Here is a 19,984-nt window from a genome sequence, read left to right on the forward strand (position 1 = left end):
CCCTATTTTATGTTAGTATGGCTATTAGATAATTTTAATGTTTTTGGAATCTTATTGGTATTCAAATTGATTAGACTATCAATTTTTTATTCGATTAAAAGATTTAAAGTAAAAAAAAATTAAAAAAGTAAAAAAAAAAGTTCAATGGATTCAATTTGATTTTTTTTTTAGTTTGCCTCATCCTATTCATGCTAGTTCGTAAGTAAATTGACTTTTTTTTTTTTATCTATCATCAGACTCTATTCCTATCAACCACATTAGATGACTTCTAAACACTCACATTGAAAAAAAGTTTACAATCTTGAACTATATTTAATTTAAAAAAATATACATGTTATCGTCTTAAACTCGGGGTTAAGGTCAAAAACATTTTTAATTTTTATTTCTAAATTTAATGGTACAACATTTTAAAATAAAAAATACTTATTTCCTAGCAATGTAATAAAAAGAATGACATTACAATGATCTTGAATTTAACAAAAAATTAATAGAATTAATAGTTAAACCTGAATTTTGAAACTCGAAAAATAAAGGACTAAATTTCTAAAATAAAAATATAATGACTAAATTTTAAATTTAAAAAATATATACAAACTTATTAGATGGTATAACCTTTGTAAACATATAAATAAACCTTTTATTTTGAAATTTAAATTTTAGTCTTTTTTTTTTTTACATATATAAGATACGAACAAAGCAACTCTAAATTCGGAAACTAACCAGCGAATGTTTCAAGTTCTATAGTATTTTGAAATTTTTAATTCATTTTCCCAACTAACTCCTAATTTTTTCAAACTTTGCTTATACGTATACTTACTTATAATCTGTTTGTATTTTAGGGTTTCGGCATGAGAGTGCTTAACTTTCCTGATCTTTTCGATCTATCAACGATTATGGTCTCCGACTTTTCACCCGGCGGAGCTTTCGGTTCAGATACCACTGAACCGGACTTCGGTTTTGCTTTTAACGACAGTAACTTTTCCGATCGGGTATTGAGGATTGAGATCATTCCGGATTCGCCGGAGACGAAATCCGACGGTGACTGTTGTTCTTCCATCGCTGATTGGGCACGTAATAGGAAGAGACGAAGGGAAGATTTGAAGAAAGAAATTGGTTCGTTCTTCTTTCTGTTATTGACATTATTTTATATAATTTTACTTGTGTTTCTTTTAGGTTTTGACGGTTTCTGGTGTTCTTGTAGATGTCGTGCAACGTCAGGAGCAAGTCTTGAATTGTAACGTGCCGGACACTGTGGATGGGTTAACATATGAAAATCGAGATGAAGATGCTGTGGCAATGATTGAAGGGTCGCCTTCTGATGTTGGATTGAACTGCAATCAAATTGGTAACTAGTAAATTTCATGAAGGCATTGTTTTTACTTGATCTTTTTATTGTAACAACTGAAACTATTGCGGTTTCTTCATTTTTTTTTGTGTGTGTGTGCGCGTTTGGTTGTTTGTGGCTCCTTATTCATAAATTGCTAAAAGAAAAAAACAAGAAAGTATCACACCAAGTCGAATTTTGACTGGAAATGAGCAAATGGGTCGCAATAAACCATGGATTCTGTTATTCAAGAACGTTAATTTTGAACTTTTCCTTAGGCTTTTTTGTATTTGAGAGCAAAATATTAGTTACCATCTGATTGCAACAAATGAACCTTCTTGATACAGGTTTGGTATTTTTGTAGGGAATGATACGGCTCATGACAATTATTCATCTTTGAATAAGGATCATTTGACAGTTCTAAGAGTTAATATCATTCATATAAGTTCTCCAATTTTAGCAGCTAAAAGTCCATTCTTTTATAAGGTAAGGGATTGTGGTTGGTTTCTGCCTTTATCATTGGTTGGCTTATTCGTGATTGACATACTTGTTTGTGCCTCTTGTTGCAGTTGTTTTCAAATGGAATGACAGAGTCAGAGCAGCGATATGTAACCCTTTGGGTACATGCTTCTGGTAAATGTTAAGGATATTAAATATTCCCATTACAGTTTCCTGTTTTTGTTTGCCCCTTATGATATGAACCCATTGAACAAAGACTGCTTTCATGTGGGAATCAGCTATGTATTTATGAGTTGATTCATGCATTTAATTGTGATCTAAAAGATCATTATATTCTTTATTAGGTCATTACTTATTGACTAGGCAAACCATAAATATGACCTAGTACTGTTTGTTCTCTTCTTTTTCTTCCCGAGCAGAAGAAGCAGCTCTCCTGGACCTCCTTAATTTTATGTATAGCAACACCCTATCAACTACCACTCCTACTGCCTTGCTAGATGTGTTGATGGCAGCTGACAAATTTGAGGTTGCATCATGCATGAGATATTGTAGTCGATTGTTACGAAACCTTCCTATGACCCGTGAATCTGCCTTACTGTATCTGGATCTTCCTTCTACTGTTTTAATGGCAGATGCTGTTCAGCCACTGGCAGATGCAGCAAAGCTATTTCTTGCTGCAAAATACAAGGATGTAACCAAGTGAGTGCTGTCATTATCTACAATATTAAATACTTATTTATATTTTTGAGTAATTTCTATCTGTAACAAGGTTGCTTTCTTTGTTAATTGTTACTATATGTATTTCAGTATGTTTGACATCCTTTTGTTGATATTTTTTGGTTTTATTTCGAGGTTTTTCCCTTCAAAATTATGGTCATTCTTCTTTAGATAACTATGAGGGCAATAGTTGCAATCTTGTATAACATGGGTACATTAGTGTAAAATTAAGTAGCTTGGATGTTGGTGGTCTGAAGTGGCAAAGTTAGTGAAGTTGCTGTCAACATTTCATTAACTATTTTTTGGGGGGTCCAATTTGTAGATCTTTTAATAAACTAGTTTGTACCGTGTTCTTTTTCAGGTTCCAGGATGAGGTACTCAACTTGCCTCTTGCTGGTATAGAGGCAGTTTTTTCCAGTGATGATCTCCAGGTAGCTTCAGAGGATGCTGTTTATGACTTTTTGCTGAAGTGGGCTCGGACTCATTACCCAAAACTGGAGGAAAGGCGTGGAGTTTTTGCTACACGCCTTGGCCGACTAATCCGTTTTCCGCATATGACTTGCAGAAAGCTTAAAAAAGTTTTAACCTGCAATGACTTTGATGCAGAAATTGCACCCAAGATTGTGCTCGAAGCCCTCTTTTTCAAGGCTGAGACACCACACAAACAGCGTGCTCTTGCATCGGAGGAGGCAAATGCCCCTTTTCGCCACTTTCTTGAACGGGCTTACAAGTACCGCCCAGTCAAGGTTCTAGAGTTTGAAAAGCCAAAACAACAGTGCGTTGTGTACCTGGACCTGAAGCGCGAGGAATGCGCGCATCTGTTTCCAGGTGGTAAAGTTTATTCACAAGCATTCCATCTTGGTGGACAAGGGTTTTTCTTCTCCGCACATTGCCATATGGACCAGCAAAGCTCATTCCACTGCTTTGGGCTATTTTTGGGAATGCAAGAGAAGGGAGCCGTCACTTTTGCCGTTGACTATGAGTTTGCAGCAAGGTCAAAACCAACTGAGGATTACGTAAGTAAGTACAAAGGTAACTACACATTCACAGGCAGAAAGGCCATTGGCTATCGTAACCTGTTCGGTATACCATGGACGACATTCATGGCCGATGATAGTAATTTCTTCATAAATGGTGTCCTCCATCTCAGGGCTGAACTAACTGTTAGACAATGAGATTTAGCTAGGTTTATATAGTATTATATACAGTCCATTAGATTACTATATCAGTTACTGATACGCACCATGTGTAAATACATTTGGAATCATAGAATTTTGAATAATTTCGAAAATTGTGATGATGTAAGGAAAAAGGGAAACACAATAACAGTGTTGTAAAAATCAAGATGACTAGGTTTAAAAAAAAAAAAATTTCCCGCCATTGAAATGTGCTTTTTTTGTGCATTCAATTTCAAATTTGTTCCTTTTCAGGCAGTTCGACATCAACAAAAGTTAGAATAGGGCTCCACAATTGATACTAAAATTTCAGATAATCTTTTACTTTCATTGGATGCTTTGTACATTTGGTTTTGGTTTCATTTGTAGGGTAATGACTTGATTAATGACACCCTAAACCATGTTTAGTATGTATTAATCAAAGCTCTCAGTCTAATGGTTTTCCACTAAACTGATATAGCTTGTTTTGTGGTAACTTAAACTGATTGAAAATGAGGTTTTATGTATGAGAATGACAATCCCATTTAATAAGAAACTTACGATGTCAGAATTCGAAATTTTAATGAGAACGGTCCGGAGTTAAGCAAAAGTGTGTAATCTTCGATCAGGGACCTGAAAGGTTTAATAAGTGAAGGGCGCTTAAAAGGAAATTTGACCAATAAGAAGTGAAAGGGGCCAAAATTTATCAGGCCAGCTGAGCTACTCTAATATCAGAGCCAGGTTTCGATCCTGGGACCTGTGGGTTATGGGCCCACCACGCTTCCGCTGCGCCACTCTGATTGTTGATTGTGTTTTACAAATAAAATTATTTAACTGTAAAATATTATCCAATATCCTTTCAGCCGTCACTCTCACTCATTTACCATTCAAGTAACTTAACTCTTCAACTTAATTATAGTCCGCTTTGATTCTTTCATAAAAAGAATCTAATTAATCTTTTTTTAAGAATTAAATTAAATATCATAGAAAATCAATCGCTTTGACGAGTAATTTTAAAAATAAAAGACTTTTATATTTCTATTACTAATTTAAAAATGAAATATTTATTTTTGTAATATAAAAGAATTGAGAATAAATTAAAATAATTTCAGCAGAGATAATAGTTATTACAGTAGCAGTAATAAAATAAAATACATTTTATTACAAAAAAAACGTACAAGAGGTCCGCGAAGATAGCCAATGAGAACGCAAGAAGACAACCCAATTCTCCTATTTTTTTATTAAATATTTCTAGAAGAAAGGGTAAATTACGCCCCACGGTCACAAAACTATTAATAAGATCATATATTTATCACTCAACTTCAAAAAGTTACAAAATGATTATTAAACTATTCAAAAGTTTTATTTCAAGTCATTGGATTGTTAAAATAGCATTTGTATGGTTTTCCCTATTCACATTGCCTACATCAATCGAAACCTCTCATTTCCCTTCTTTTTTATAGATTAAGTTTTTTTTTATAAAACAATTTTAAACATCATGAATCTCCGAACTAAAATCTAAATAACTTTTTTCTTCGATCTTTGATATTGAATGTTAAATTAACTTGAATCTAAGGTATGTTCTACTTGTTGATAAATACAGATCCATCGTGTTGATCATTGAATCGTCACTTGGAGCTCACTCATCGGACTTAAAAAAAAAACCTTAACAACCTAGTGACTTAAATAAAACTTTTGAATAGTTTACTGACTATTTTGTAACTTTTTAAAGTTAAGTGACTAAAACGTGAACATACTAATAGTTTAGTGACCTCGGATGATTTTACCCAAAAAATTATTATTCAACCTCTCGTCCTCTCCTTTTTAAACCTTTTTATTATTTTTTATTTTTTCTCTTTACTTTGTTTTTTTAGCTATTTTCAGCGACTACTAAACAAAATAAAAATTAGCCCAGGACAGGAGGATCTCTCAGCTACTTTTTCTCTCAAAATTTCTCCAATTAGCTCTGTAATTTTCTATTTTGTTTCTCTTTATTTTAGATTTTTTTTGGTCCGTGTTAATCTTCGTTGAAGGCGATCTAGCTTTGATTTGAATTTCATTTTTTTTCTTTTTTCCTTTTAAGATACTTTTTTGTTTGTTTTAGGGTTTAGGCGATGGCTTCAAAGCGGATCTTGAAGGAGCTCAAGGATCTACAGAAAGATCCTCCTACCTCTTGCAGTGCAGGTTCAATTTCTTCTTTCTTTTCCTTTTTTTTTCTAGCTTCAATTTCTTTACTTCTTGTTGTTTATTCTTATCATCCTTTTTTAGTTTTGTTTTCATGAAACTTCACTTCTTTTTTAATTTTTTTTGAATCATGAAATGAGATAATTATTTATGTATATGATGGATCTATAGTTTTTATTAGGGATATGATGTTGATCATGATGATTCCATTGACTAAAGTTTTAGATTCACATCATTGGATTCTGTTTCATTCTAAATTGTTAATGGTTTTCTTTTTGGTGCCTTATTGATTTCTATTCATTTTCATGTTATTATAGGTTAATTTGTGAGGAAATGATCATGTTTTGGAGAAGAAACTTTTTTTTTTTTAAATATTGCATATCAGAGCTTATTTTTGTATCATTATTTCAGTTAAATGTTACTTGCTGTTTTGGTTTTTGCATCTCGCTGATGTTTTACTTCATTTTATCATTGAAATAAGGCCCTGTTGCTGAAGACATGTTTCATTGGCAAGCGACTATTATGGGTCCACCTGACAGTCCATATGCCGGTGGAGTGTTTCTAGTCACCATTCATTTCCCTCCGGACTATCCATTTAAGCCACCCAAGGCACTTAATCTTATTCCTTAGCCTTCTATTTTACGTTATTCCTGGATTAACTGTATATTGTGTATGTCTACTTTTCCTGACTGTGTATATAACTGTAACTGACTTTCTTTTACGTTTTAGAAACATGCCATTTTATGTGTCTAGAGACAAAATTGCATAGCCCTCTATCTACTGCAAGTTCTTTTTCCATGCAAGTCTTGTATACGTGACTGTTCTTTTAATTGACCGATACTCCTACATCCCCCATTCTACGTTTCAAGCTTTGGAGGGATATGTATGAGCATAAATGTTTTAAAGCCTTCATGTTATTTAGTTAATTCCTTACTGTAAATACTCTGTGACCATGGTGTCTTTACAGGGTAAATGGCTTGTGCAAACATTGCTTGGCATTGACATGAGTAAAAGCTAATTCTTTGTAGCTTTTGTTAGCTTATTCTGTTACACAATTATTTTTCTTTTGGCATGTATGCATGCACAGTGGTGCATGCATATGCATGCTAGGTGTCTAATGGTTTAGTTTATATGTGAAAGGCTATTATTAGGCGGTTTTCAGTGCCAAAGTTTACATGATCTATTGTTATTTTTAACTTTTGTAAACAGTCTCAGGTAAGCCTTCTCTGTTACATGCAGATAGATGTTTCATTATGGCTCCTCACATTTACTATAAACTTTTTGGTTGAACAAATCTACTGTGCATGGACACCAGAGGAATATTTATAATTTTATCCAACAATGATGTCGCTCATATAATTTAAGATAGAATACATGAAATTTTTTTAGAGAAATATATTTGTATGCTATTGATAATGGCTTGTCAATCCTGAGCTAGACTTATGCTAATTCTCGTAATTATATGGTGATGTTATTTCATACTTTTTTTCCGCCTTAATGGCCTTTCTAACATACTCGTTTAGCAGCTGATTCATGACTAGCAAGTTTCTCATTTAGTTTTGTTTGGTTATCTTTTTTTCTTGTTTTGTACTTATTATTTTTATTATTATATTTTCCCCTTGAATTCAGGTTGCATTCAGGACAAAGGTCTTTCACCCTAATATTAACAGCAATGGCAGCATTTGCCTCGATATTTTGAAGGAGCAGTGGAGCCCTGCCCTCACCATATCCAAGGTTATTGTTCAACATGTCTTGAAGCTTATACATCTCTTAATTTGAATAATTATACATTTCTCTGTTATGTCATCTATTAGCAATTCTTCATGAAACCATTAAAAAATTTAACTGTTTTAAAAATGAAGGTTAGAGCAACCCTAGCATTTCATCTACTGCCCAAGTAGTTTGCTTTGCATCATTCATCTTTTGGTTGCTTCGGTTTTACTGGTATTTGAAGTGTGGGAATGTGTTCTTATTTGTATTTTGATTCTAGGTATTGCTCTCAATCTGCTCACTTTTGACGGACCCAAATCCCGATGATCCCTTGGTGCCAGAGATTGCCCACATGTACAAGACCGACAGGGCTAAGTACGAGACAACTGCTCGGAGCTGGACCCAGAAGTATGCTATGGGTTAGTGTGCTAATATGCATATAATAGGAGGGCTTTATTCTATGTGGCTTTGATCTTCAATTTAATATGTATGAATCAATGAAACAGTATGTGTGATCTGTCTCTGCAACTATGTACTGGACCAATCCCTCCTTAAAACACATTTGTTGCCTTAATTGTTTGTATGGAAATTATGTTTCAAACTTTGAGAGTCCCCACTTTTCTAATAACCCCCCTGTTTTCAATCTTCTGGAAAAAAAAAAAAAAGCTGATCAGATCAGCTGCTAAACTCCGACTTCAACTCCGTCGTGTTACAGTTAACAGCAACCTGTAAGGTGTTGTTTGTTACTGTCTTGTTGAGTTTCACAATTCTAGCACACGTTGTGAGATTCTGATTAAAAATGTCCTTTGGATATGGTGCAAAGAAGTAAATAGAGTTTGAAAAGTACAAGCATAGAGACTTTTGTACTAGGATTTCGATTGAGTTTTGTCCTTTATATTAAAAAATAGGCAATTTAGTTCTTGCTAGATAGATTAAAGAGTAAATTGATTTTTTATTAAAATTTTCATTCATTTTTATTGTTAATAACTAGTATAGCTAACGAAATAATTAGATTGTGACGCATGGCACTTTACATGTAACTTATGTTGAGATATATGAACCGGTTTATAATAGTAAAAATGAATGGAATTTTAGACTAATAAAAGGGTCGATAAGTTTCCTATGAAGTGTATAGTAAACTATTAAAATAATTATTATTTAAAAGAAAAATACTTATAGTAATACTATTTTTAAAGATGCTTGTGGAATAGAGTAAGGACATTGTTTGTGTACTAAATATTAACACTTTATTTGTTCTTTGCAATTTGTTTCTTTTTCTGTCTGAAGAACTAGTTGCTCTTAGTATTTGAGTAAATCATTACAAATAAGGTGGAAATCTTTTATTTTTAATTGAGCTTTTCGAAATTCAAAAGTAGTCTAAATTATATTTGACGGTTAAGATCAAAACTTATCTTATTTATTAAGACTTATAATAGTCACTATGATAACTCGAATTTCATTGGAGTATTTCACCGGGTTACCAATGTTTCAAATAGACTAGTTTGTTCCACAAATTGAGTCAATTCGAGTAGATCAAATGAGTTTTTTTAATCAGTTGACCTCCATGAGATGTTCTGTATGTATTTATCATGAACTTCGATTTTTAACCCATGACACTAAAACATACTTCCTTTTTCTATTTAAGTTAAAAAAGTTACATTAAATGAGCTAAAGTATAAAATATTACATATTTAAGTGTATTCAATTCGTATGCTTCAATCTTTTGCAACACATCTATTTTATTAAATATACATCTATAATGATATTAATCAAAATTAAACTCAATTTATATAATATAGTCATGCTATTATGATTAAACTGAATCTGTTTTGTAATATATGTAACACATTTTATTATTTTCACCTCAAAAAGAAAAAGAAAACCATCATGCTTTAATGTTAGGGTTGAACACGAAAGTTGGAATAATTGAAAATATCGACATGTTTAAACGAATTATGGAATATAAATAAAAAAATCACCGTTTACTTCAATTGAATTGTATTTTTATTTAATTTATAATTAATTTTATTTTATGGAAATAAATAAATATTTATGTTTAAAATAATGAAATTAATTTTAAAACACTAAATAAAAAATATTTTTCAAAAAATGTTATATAATAGCTATTGATTATTTTTAATTAACTTGAAATTTTATTTTAAAAATATTTATAAAAATATTAAAACTTCACTGCATTATGTTGAAAAGCTATTAAAATAAATCCAAAAATCTAAAATTAGTAAAACAAATAAACAAACAGAGCCGAACTTGAACTCACCCTTAATTATTGGGCTCTATAACTTTTCTTCAAAATTTTATTTTATTTTGAAATACAGTTAATCCAGATGATTATTGTTTTTTTTAGCAACATCACAGCTTTCCAGAATAAGCTAAATCCATTAGGATTTGAGAGACGAAAAATGGAAGATACAGCAGCAAAAAGAGAATTAGCAAATGATAGAAGATTAAAGAGACTAACACCAAAGATTTAAAAAAAAAATTGACATTATCAACGAATCCCAACAATTAATATCTAAAGTCACAAAAAACAACCCTTTTAGGACTCAAATCGAGACCAGCCAACCATTGTTTCACATAAATTGTTCAAATGCAAAAATTAAAAAAATCAAAATCAAAAGCTAAAACAGAAATCAGCAGCGTGAATGAGGTAAGTGAGCACCAAAGCCACCAGCATCAACACGTACGCAATCCCTAAATCGATTGAATTCCCTGTCGCGCCCCAAAAAAATAATAAAAATTTTCTTAATCATTTAAAATCTAAAATGGCATTTGATCTCGGAAGCCAGATCTAAAACGTCAGTAGGAAATTTTTTTTTAAAGAAAGAACTAACCGTCGCTTGTGGGAGCAGGGGCGGGAGCAGAAGACTGGGCATCAACAGCCATAGCAAAAACAAGAGCTGCAAAAACAGCCATGAAACAAACCTTGGGAACTGCCATTCTTCCTTATAAGTGAACAAATGCTCTCTCTCTCTCTCTTTCTCTGCGGTGTGCCTCAAATGTTAAGCTTTTTTTTTTCTCTCTCTCTCAAAGAGAAATGGCTGAGCAGTAGAAAGAGAGAGAAAGAGATAAAGAAATTTGATTCTTTTGACGATGTTGATAACGAATGCCGAGAGAAAGGGTTGCAGAAAATGATTTTATAATATGAATACTTTAATTATATAAAAATAAAAAGAGCAAACTACATGTTTTAGTTATTAATTTAAAATAAAACCATTTTATAATTTTTTTAGAGTTTAGCAATTAAAACATAAATTTATTAATAGTTTAGTGATTTTAAATTTGTTTACCCAAATCAAAAAAGGATTAATATATCATTTGATACTTGAGTTCAGTTTTAACGCTCAATTTGATACTTAGATTTTTTGTCTTAATTTGGTACTTGAGTTCTACTTTAGTATTCAATTTGATACTTAGATCAAATAGCATCATCTGATCCAATAAATGTTTGGCACAAACGTTCTAATAAAAAATATAGATATTTATTTTGGACAAAAAAAACTCAAATATCAAATTAAATATTGAAACTAAATTGAAGTACTTCACTTGAACAAAAAAAAAAAAACTTAGGTACCAAAATACCAAAAGGAACATATAAGCTAAACTCAAGTATGATTAGGAAAAAATACTTAGTTACTAAATTGAACATTAAAGCTATATTCAGATACTAAATAGTAGATTAACCCAAAATAAAATTAATTTGAGTGCAAATCATAATATTACGGTATAAATAAAAGAAGTAGAACTAGTCCAATTTCTCTTCCCATTTTTGTTTTTCTTTTTCTCTGGTGACAGTTTGTCACATTAGTTGGACCTATCTGCTTGCATATGGGAAGAATAATATATGATTATAGGTTAAAGTACCTAGGAGGTCCCTGTATTTTAGGCACTAGATCAAATTAGTCCCTCTATTATTAAATGTATCAATTTAGTCTCTATATTGATAAAAAGAATTAAATAAGTCCATTTTGTAATGAAAGTTAACATTTACTGGATAAAATATGTCCTGAATTTTTTCAATTACAGTTCAATTCTAAGCATTTATAGAACTATAAAAACTTTAAAAATATTAACTCTACTCTAATTTGACATTATTTAAATTTTTAATAGTCGGATTAATTTGATTAGGTCCCTATATTATAGGGACCTATCAAGTCCATTAACTAAATGAAATTAATCTGGAAAAATAAATTGGAAAGGTTATATTACCTTAAGTAAATGAAATTAAAAACAATACTATATTGCTTGAAATTGGAAATTGGAATATTTTTATATTTTCTTTTTATTTTTTCCTTTAAATTCTAAATTAATTTAGAATATAATGTTGTGTTTTAGAACCTGTACAATTATTTCTAAGTATAAACTTAGTACAATTATAAAATAATACAAAATACAAAAATCAACAAATAATTGAAATATAATTAACGAATATATATTTACAAAGTAAATAAAATACAAATGGAGAAAAAATTCAGAAAAAAGTCTTACAAAACATAATACTTCTTATTAGTTTGTTCTGTCATAATAAAAAAACATATTAATTAATTATAAGAATATATAAATATTATTTAAAAATAATTAAATATTTATATTTTGTGAATAGTTAATTGAATGAATATATTGACTTAACTCATTAATGAATCCATTTGAATCTCCTTAAAAATATATTAAGATAAAAATATTTTTCCATTTTTTTTTAAGACAAAACAGGCCCTTAGCAGAACAAGTTGTATATTACAATAAAGAATCTAGAGAGGATTAACCGGGCCCGACCCTTAATTTTTGTCAAGTTGTATTTTCGGCCCTAAAAAGTTGTAAAAGAAAAGAAAATAATATTTTAATCCTTATAATCAATATTTTAAAAAAATGTTTGCCATCAAAAGTTTTTAATTTGACTCTTTTTTTAATAGAAAATTTTTATGATAAATTTGATAATATTTTTAGTTTAAATCGTATTAATTCTATTAGCTTTAATATAATTATTATGTTTTCAGTTAATAATAAATATATTTATATTGACTATAGTATTAATTTTCTAATCTTATGCAAAAACGTTCTAATATTTCAATAAAACCTTATATATTTTTTTTGTAACATAAAATATTTTTGTCTCTAATTTAATTATTTTGCTTTATACTATATACATATATTAAGAAATCTCGACGTGTGTGATTTTACTTAAAGTGTTAGTGTAAATTTTCAACTCACAACTAAAATTATAGTAAAATATTAAAAGACATTTACAAAAAATACATGTCCAAATTCTAGAATTATTTGTAGAATGTAAAAATATACCAAATACTCATTTAATGTGAAATATTAATGATAAATATAATATTTAAATTTTTTATGCTTTGGTTAAAATTTGGATAACAAAAATTTTATTAGCGCCACATTAACACACTTTATACTTACCTAAACTCGTTGCGATCTAAAATATAATGTTAAAATTTTACCCAAATCCACACATATTTGTAAATAGAGTTGTCCAGGGTCAGGTCACCCGACCCAGCTCGAATGCTTGTCCAATTATGGGAGGGTTTAGACAAAAATATAGGTTAGGAAAATGAGTTTAGGCAAAAAATAAAATTTGTTTGAAAAATGGGTTGGGCCTCCAGTAAAGTGTTTTTAGCTTAGGCCTAGCCTGCTCCAACTCAAATTTGCAATAAAAAACCCTTGTTATTTTTCCACTTTTTACCATTGTTTTGCTACAATTTTATTATGATGTTGCTACTATTTTGTTGTTAATGTTTAAATATTGTATAACACTTATTTTATTGTTAATTTTACTACTATTTTAGAGGCATTGCTTATTAGATTGCACTTATCTTAGTGTTATTTAAGTATAGAGACTTTTTTTAATTTATTTTTAATTTGTTGAGAAATATTTATTTTAATATTTTTAGCATATTTGGTGTATTATTTTTTTAGATTTTTATATAAAGATTAAAAATTTTAAAAATGTATTACAGGCGGGCCAGACCAGGTTCAAATTTTAGTATTTTTATCTGAGTTGGGCTTGGACAACAATTTAGGCCCATTTTCGGGTCGAGCTTAGGCCTAAAATTTTGTTAAGAACGGACCCAACCAATGAACAATTCTATTTGTAAATAATTAGTCCAAATTTGTTTTAAGTTGCCCATGTTGTTCTTTTAAAAATTTTAAATATATTTATGTTATTTTAATTTAATATTTAATAGGGTGATCTACATCCGAGTCACTCTAAAATCGAGTGTTATTTAGCCTATTTAATAATTATATATAATTTCATTTGTTAAACTTTTATATACATGTATCTTAATATTTTATTAATATTTACATTATAGTATTATGTATTATTATAGATTTAATTTTATGCCTTATAAATACTATGTACAAAAATTACCTAATATATAAAAAACATAATAAACATTGAAAACAAATGAATTGAACTTGAACCCGATATTTTAAGCGGTCCTAATTTTTTGTCTAAATTCTTTCAAAATTTATGAAGACTTTCAGACTAAGATAAATAACTCGAGTTATGAACAAATATAATTACAATACAATTTAAATAATAAAACTTAATTTAGATCAAAATTATTTCAAAAAGCTATTTTAAACACCAAATAATAACATGTTATGTTTTTCTAGTAGCTTTTGAGTTTTTCAATAAATTATATATAAAATCAAATTTAAACTAATAAAAATATAAAAATAAGGATCAAAATTATTATTATATCAATTAAAAGGTGTAAACAACAACAAAAACTTATCCGTGACCAAATTTAACCTTTAAATTTAAGTGGGATACTTATTATTCTCTCTCCTCGAATTACAATTTACAACCCTAATTTTTTTGTTCATTTGATTTGAAAAATCTTTTCTTTCGTCTATCATCATCTTCCTACTACCATCGTCCCTGCTCTCTCTGCAAAATAGTTTTTTTTCCTTCTCATCTCAGTTCTCGCCCACCGCCGTGTCAAATCATTTTTCTTTCTTCTCATCTCAGTTCTCACCCACCGCCGTGTCCGCTGGTTCTTTCCGGATCTGACTCGTATCCCGTGTCGGATCGTGAAGCATGGCATCCAAAGATGCTGACCCTTCGCTCGGGTATTTGACCCGTAAAGACACGGAGGTCAAACTCCCTCGACCGACCCGTGTCAAAAATAAAACTCCTGCACCAATCCAGATTACCGCCGAACAGATCCTCCGAGAAGCTCGAGAACGTCAAGAGGCGGAAATCCGACCGCCTAAGCAAAAGATTACGGACCCAACTGAACTCGCCGACTATCGCCTCCGCAAACGCAAGGAGTTCGAAGACCTAATTCGCCGCGTTCGGTGGAACCAAAGTGTTTGGATCAAGTACGCCCAATGGGAAGAGTCACAAAAGGACTTCAATCGAGCGAGGAGCGTGTGGGAGCGCGCACTGGAAGTCGATTACCGGAACCACACATTGTGGTTGAAATACGCCGAAGTGGAGATGAAGAACAAGTTCATCAACCACGCGAGGAATGTTTGGGACCGTGCCGTTACGCTTCTCCCGCGCGTGGACCAGCTTTGGTACAAGTACATCCACATGGAAGAGATGTTAGGGAACGTCGCCGGAGCTCGCCAGATTTTCGAACGCTGGATGTCGTGGATGCCTGACCAACAAGGTTGGCTTTCCTACATCAAATTCGAGCTCCGTTACAACGAAGTCGAACGCGCCCGTGCAATTTACGAACGGTTCGTTCAGTGCCACCCCAAAGTCGGAGCTTGGATCAGATATGCCAAATTCGAGATGAAGAATGGGGAGATTGTACGGGCTAGGAATGTGTACGAACGTGCGGTGGAGAAGCTGGCGGATGAAGAAGATGCGGAGCAGTTATTCGTTGCATTCGCCGAATTTGAGGAACGGTGTAAGGAAACGGAACGAGCTCGTTGTATTTACAAGTTTGCTCTCGATCATATACCCAAAGGTAGCGCAGAGGATTTGTATAGAAAGTTTGTGGCTTTTGAGAAGCAATATGGAGATAAGGAAGGGATTGAGGATGCCATTGTGGGGAAGAGGAGGTTTCAGTATGAGGATGAAGTCAGGAAGAATCCATTGAATTATGATGCTTGGTTTGATTATATAAGGTTGGAAGAGAGTGTAGGCAATAAGGGGAGGATTAGGGAGGTTTATGAGAGAGCTATTGCTAATGTTCCTCCAGCTGAGGAGAAGCGATATTGGCAGAGATATATTTACTTGTGGTGAGTTTTTGTGTGCCTAATGGTTGTATGCTTGGTTTAATATTATAGTTCTGTACTAACCAAATTATGGTTTACTTGTAATTTAGGATTAATTATGCTTTATATGAGGAGCTTGATGCTGGGGATATGGAGCGGACGAGAGATGTGTACAGGTATCTTTATGTTGTTGCAATGGATTTATGGTTCTGTTGGTTGCTACTGTTGCTAAATTGCAAGTGAAATAATTGCTTTACTAATAAATCTCGTCAACTGAATTCTGCAAGAAATTTCCCAGTTGCCTACTATTTGAATGTTTGCATGTTTTGGTTTCATGTTCTGCTAACAGTCCATTTCATTACCCTGTAATGTGCCGATTAAAAGGGAAAAGGAAAGAAGAAAATCTAAAATTTAACATTCGAAGTTAGCTTTGTTGCACCTTTTTTCTCATTGAGTGTTCTATTTCTTTGTGTTATCAGTATCTTTGTTCTTTTCATGGTAGTGTTTTTGTTCCATATTTCCTTGTTTTGCATTGGTGCCTCTCTTCTGGTTTATTTGTAAGACAGCTCATTATATCTAAAATGTCATGAGAAATGATGTTGTTTAAAATAGAAAGAACACATTTCAGCATTTGCATTGTTTCCCTTTGACATGAGTTAATGTATTATCATGGGATTATATGGTGGTGGTTTTATAGTAGTCAGTAGGTAGTGAATTATTGTTACATTTATAGCATACATCAAAATGTTATTTTGATTTTTATCTTGTCTCCCTCATCCATAGACATATGGTGTATTCTAAAGAATCATTCAGTTTTTGGGTGTTTTTCACCATTCGTATTTGTGGTTGGTTAAAATAGACATTGAGTAGTTCCTTATTAATTTAAAAATTATCCAGGGAGTGCCTTAAGCTTATTCCACACGAGAAGTTTTCTTTTGCAAAGATCTGGCTTCTTGCTGCACAGTTTGAAATAAGACAGCTCAATCTCAACGGTGCACGGCAAATTTTGGGAAATGCTATTGGAAAGGCACCTAAAGATAAGGTAAATGTCCAGCTTATGCTGAAAGTTTATAAATTTGACTACTTTTAACATGAACTTTTCTCATTATGTTGTTTTGTTCAAATTCAGATATTTAAGAAGTATATTGAAATTGAGCTGCAACTTGGTAATATTGACCGTTGCCGAAAACTGTATGAGAAGTATCTGGAGTGGGCACCTGAGAACTGCTATGCATGGAGCAAATATGCTGAGTTAGAAAGATCATTAGCTGAAACAGAGCGGGCAAGAGCTATTTTTGAGCTTGCCATCACACAACCAGCTTTGGACATGCCGGAGTTATTGTGGAAGGTATTTACCCTATGAGCAACTGTTTTATGTTGTTTATCTTTGTGATTGTATTTACTCTATTAAGGTAGAAGCTATTACAACAAGTTCTGGGTTTGGAGGGTGAATTACTTGTCTTTTTGTTGGTAATGCTCAATAATTTTGTCTTATTGCTTCATAATTCATCCAATAAGTATTTCTCATCTCATGATTAATGTTTCTCTAGTGAAATGGCTGATGATTATCTGGTGAAAACTTCATTTTATAACTAGTTGCATGTTTGCTAGTAGATATATACATGGTACTAAAATTTGGACAGTGAAGGGGTGTCTTTAAGAGTGATTTCTCCATTTCTCATCGTATCTTTCTTGACTGACAGTTTTTAGTCTCAAATAATATTCAATTCTAATGATTTTATGTGGTAATGCTTCATATTCTTTGTTGACAGGCATACATAGATTTTGAAATTTCTGAAGGTGAATATGAACGAACTAGAGGATTGTACGAGAGACTATTAGATCGTACAAAGCACTTGAAGGTGTGGATTAGTTATGCAAACTTTGAAGCCTCTGCAATGGAGGAGAATGATGAGAGTTTGGACTTGCCACAAGATGGGGTTCAGGAATATAATCATGAAGCAAAGAAGGAATGCGTTCAGCGTGCAAGAAGTGAGTTCGGACCAATCCAATTTTTGCTGCCTGTTATAGATTTACTTTGATTATGTATTAGTATAACCAATTCTTACCTTTTATTTGTCTATTTTTATCAGGAATCTTTGAAAGAGCAGTTAACTATTATAGAACGTCAGCACCAGAACTGAAAGAAGAGCGTGCCATGCTCCTGGAAGAGTGGCTTAAAACCGAAAGCAGTTTCGGTGAGCTTGGTGACATTAGCGTAGTCCAGTCTAAGTTGCCTAAAAAACTCAAAAAGAGGAAGCAAATTACGAGTGAAGATGGTGGTGTTACCGGGTATGTAACTCCTTATCATTTACTTCTTTTCTTTTGCAAGTTGCTTGGATCTCTCATGTTACTGTTTTGTGCTTTCCCTTCATCTTTAGTTGTTTTCTTGAATCAAACAATTAGGAACTGTGGTATAAAACCATTGAACATGCAAGTCAACATAGTTTCCCTATGTTTCATAGGACAATTCTGCTGTACACTCGGGGTGTGTACCCAGCAATTTAACCTTTTACCAGTATTTCTAATTTATACCAATACGAATATTTCTAAAAAAGTGAAATATTTTTGTGCACGCAATACCAATATTTTTAACAAAAAAGGTTAAATGTTTTGGTAAAAATTAGATATTTGTGTGCACGTCAGGGAAGAATTTTCGTGTTCCCTAGCCCCTTAAATTGAGAATTTCTTTTTCTTTGTTTTGTCTACTACCATAAAGGGTCTACTTGTATTTTCCTCATTTCCATTAATTATTTTCTTTTCTGATTTCACAATTATAAGCCCCCATTCAAACAAAATTACCCTCCATTAGAAAAATGAACAAATTAGTCTTTGTACATTAGACCAAAGAGCATCCGGTCCTTTTATTAAAAATTTCATTCATTTTTTATGTTAAAAATTGGTCCTTGTACGTCAGTATGAGGTACATATGACATACCACATGTGATTGTTTGGTTCTTTCGTTGGATGCCAGTTTTTAACGGGGATTAATTTGTCCAAATATTTTTAGTAAAGTGGGCAAAATGCAATCTGACTATTGATATAGGGACTTCTATGGTACTTATAACGCATGTCTGTGTTTTGCTGCAAAACTAAATGTTGAATCATCTGGCTTGGCAGGTATGAAGAATACTTCGATTATGTATTCCCTGAAGAAAACCAGGCGACGAACCTCAAGATTTTGGAAGCTGCATACAAATGGAAAAAACAAAAGATTACTTCAGATGATGATTAGGATGATGATATGTGTATTGTAACCCTTTCTTTTGTCGCACTTCCAAATGTATACAAGCATGTGCCCAGCTTAACTGCATAATTCTTTAGTGCCTGGATTTTGTTATGCTGTATCTGTGTTTTGGAAAACAAGCTTTTGAAGGGAACTGTTATGGGAGAAGATCTCTTGTAATATGAAATGAGTTTAGTATTCTTTTAGAAATCTTAGTTTACACTGAGATTGATCTATGATCACTGGAATCAAGACTAATTCATTGCTATTGCTACTTGTGACTCTGTTATATTTTCTGTACCAAAATATAAGTTCGAGCATTATATAGTCTCGGTTTTTAACAGGATAGAATTAAGTTCCAAGTGCTTGATGGAATTTCATTTTAAAATTTTATCTTGATTTTGAAATAAATTGCATTCTTGTATTTTATTTTTTAAACAGATAATATACTTCTTGCCATCTAAGTTTATTTTTAAGGTAAATTATTCCGGTAGTTATTAAATTAGGGTAAATTTTCGTTTTTATTTTTAATTAAAAAATTATAATTTTTATATTTTTGTCAATTTGATCTTGATCATATATATAAAATTAAAAAATAATTTTTAAAATTTTGAAAATTTAAAAACTAAATAAAAGTAGATAAAATATTCAAAAATAGACAGCGAGAAAATAAAGAAAAATGTTTTAAATCCTCCAAATCTCTGTATTATTTGCATAAAAATATTCAATACTCATACTTTAGAAAATCATTAAAGAAAATAAAAATATTAAGTTCCTTCATAAAAATATTAAGTTACTTCACGTAGCATTTTTTATTATAAGAAAAGAAAAATAAAAATAAAGTATAGTATGCATTTCAATTTTGAAAAACAATTTAAATAATTTGAAAATTGAATTGAATCTAAAAAGAAAAAAATTGTAGTATATTTTGTATTTTTTTGTTAAAAAAGATATTAGAGTTTATTTTACAACCCCTATAATATGAATATGAGTTCCAGATGT

The 19,984-nt window shown here is 31.6% G+C and overlaps 4 protein-coding genes across 5 annotated transcripts; 3 read left to right on the forward strand and 1 right to left on the reverse strand.

Moving 5' to 3' along the window:
• The first annotated feature begins 618 nt into the window (after positions 1-618).
• On the forward strand, positions 619-3,880 carry LOC108473328 (BTB/POZ domain-containing protein POB1-like). The gene is made up of 7 exons (XM_017774838.2): positions 619-743; positions 840-1,113; positions 1,202-1,345; positions 1,689-1,810; positions 1,894-1,957; positions 2,203-2,482; positions 2,862-3,880. The coding sequence occupies exons 2-7, from the start codon at positions 849-851 to the stop codon at positions 3,673-3,675; spliced, it is 1,689 nt and encodes a 562-aa protein (XP_017630327.1). The 5' UTR covers positions 619-743; positions 840-848; the 3' UTR covers positions 3,676-3,880.
• Positions 3,881-5,475: 1,595 nt separating this feature from the next.
• Positions 5,476-8,149, forward strand: LOC108457646 (ubiquitin-conjugating enzyme E2-17 kDa). Of its 2 annotated transcripts, none has more exons than XM_017756706.2 (5): positions 5,476-5,622; positions 5,759-5,838; positions 6,320-6,447; positions 7,468-7,572; positions 7,829-8,149. In XM_017756706.2, exons 2-5 carry the CDS (start codon positions 5,769-5,771, stop codon positions 7,970-7,972), a joined length of 447 nt encoding a protein of 148 aa, XP_017612195.1. In that variant the 5' UTR covers positions 5,476-5,622; positions 5,759-5,768; the 3' UTR covers positions 7,973-8,149. The 2 variants fall into 2 exon arrangements, with proteins under 2 accessions (XP_017612195.1, XP_052877610.1); XM_053021650.1 differs by having other exon boundaries at positions 5,517-5,622; positions 5,738-5,838.
• A 1,886-nt stretch (positions 8,150-10,035) lies between these two features.
• On the reverse strand, positions 10,036-10,704 carry LOC108483614 (arabinogalactan protein 41-like). Its single transcript, XM_017787108.2, has 2 exons — positions 10,401-10,704; positions 10,036-10,278 (listed from the first exon to the last, which is right to left on the reverse strand). The coding sequence occupies exons 1-2, from the start codon at positions 10,504-10,506 to the stop codon at positions 10,181-10,183; spliced, it is 204 nt and encodes a 67-aa protein (XP_017642597.1). The 5' UTR covers positions 10,507-10,704; the 3' UTR covers positions 10,036-10,180.
• A 3,610-nt stretch (positions 10,705-14,314) lies between these two features.
• LOC108455472 (uncharacterized) lies at positions 14,315-19,192 on the forward strand. Its single transcript, XM_017754029.2, has 7 exons — positions 14,315-15,780; positions 15,867-15,932; positions 16,654-16,798; positions 16,886-17,104; positions 17,529-17,748; positions 17,850-18,048; positions 18,877-19,192. Exons 1-7 carry the CDS (start codon positions 14,627-14,629, stop codon positions 18,989-18,991), a joined length of 2,118 nt encoding a protein of 705 aa, XP_017609518.1. The 5' UTR covers positions 14,315-14,626; the 3' UTR covers positions 18,992-19,192.
• The last annotated feature ends 792 nt before the right edge of the window (positions 19,193-19,984 follow it).

The sequence above is a fragment of the Gossypium arboreum genome, chromosome 11 (assembly GCF_025698485.1).
Source record: "Gossypium arboreum isolate Shixiya-1 chromosome 11, ASM2569848v2, whole genome shotgun sequence".
NCBI classification, from domain to species: Eukaryota; Viridiplantae; Streptophyta; class Magnoliopsida; order Malvales; family Malvaceae; genus Gossypium; species Gossypium arboreum.

Excerpts from the sequence above, each read along its gene's own strand:
- LOC108473328 (XM_017774838.2), top strand. The coding sequence starts at position 849 with ATGAGAGTGCTTAACTTTCCTGATCTTTTCGATCTATCAACGATTATG. Across the intron at positions 1,346-1,688 it reads ATTGAACTGCAATCAAATTG|GGAATGATACGGCTCATGAC; the intron begins GTAACTAGTAAA and ends GTATTTTTGTAG. Across the intron at positions 1,811-1,893 it reads AAAGTCCATTCTTTTATAAG|TTGTTTTCAAATGGAATGAC; the intron begins GTAAGGGATTGT and ends CTCTTGTTGCAG.
- LOC108457646 (XM_017756706.2), top strand. The coding sequence starts at position 5,769 with ATGGCTTCAAAGCGGATCTTGAAGGAGCTCAAGGATCTACAGAAAGAT. Across the intron at positions 5,839-6,319 it reads TCCTACCTCTTGCAGTGCAG|GCCCTGTTGCTGAAGACATG; the intron begins GTTCAATTTCTT and ends CATTGAAATAAG. Across the intron at positions 6,448-7,467 it reads ATCCATTTAAGCCACCCAAG|GTTGCATTCAGGACAAAGGT; the intron begins GCACTTAATCTT and ends CCTTGAATTCAG.
- LOC108483614 (XM_017787108.2), bottom strand. The coding sequence starts at position 10,506 with ATGGCAGTTCCCAAGGTTTGTTTCATGGCTGTTTTTGCAGCTCTTGTT. Across the intron at positions 10,279-10,400 it reads CCCTGCTCCCACAAGCGACG|GGAATTCAATCGATTTAGGG; the intron begins GTTAGTTCTTTC and ends GGGGCGCGACAG.
- LOC108455472 (XM_017754029.2), top strand. The coding sequence starts at position 14,627 with ATGGCATCCAAAGATGCTGACCCTTCGCTCGGGTATTTGACCCGTAAA. Across the intron at positions 15,933-16,653 it reads CGGACGAGAGATGTGTACAG|GGAGTGCCTTAAGCTTATTC; the intron begins GTATCTTTATGT and ends AAAATTATCCAG. Across the intron at positions 16,799-16,885 it reads GAAAGGCACCTAAAGATAAG|ATATTTAAGAAGTATATTGA; the intron begins GTAAATGTCCAG and ends GTTCAAATTCAG.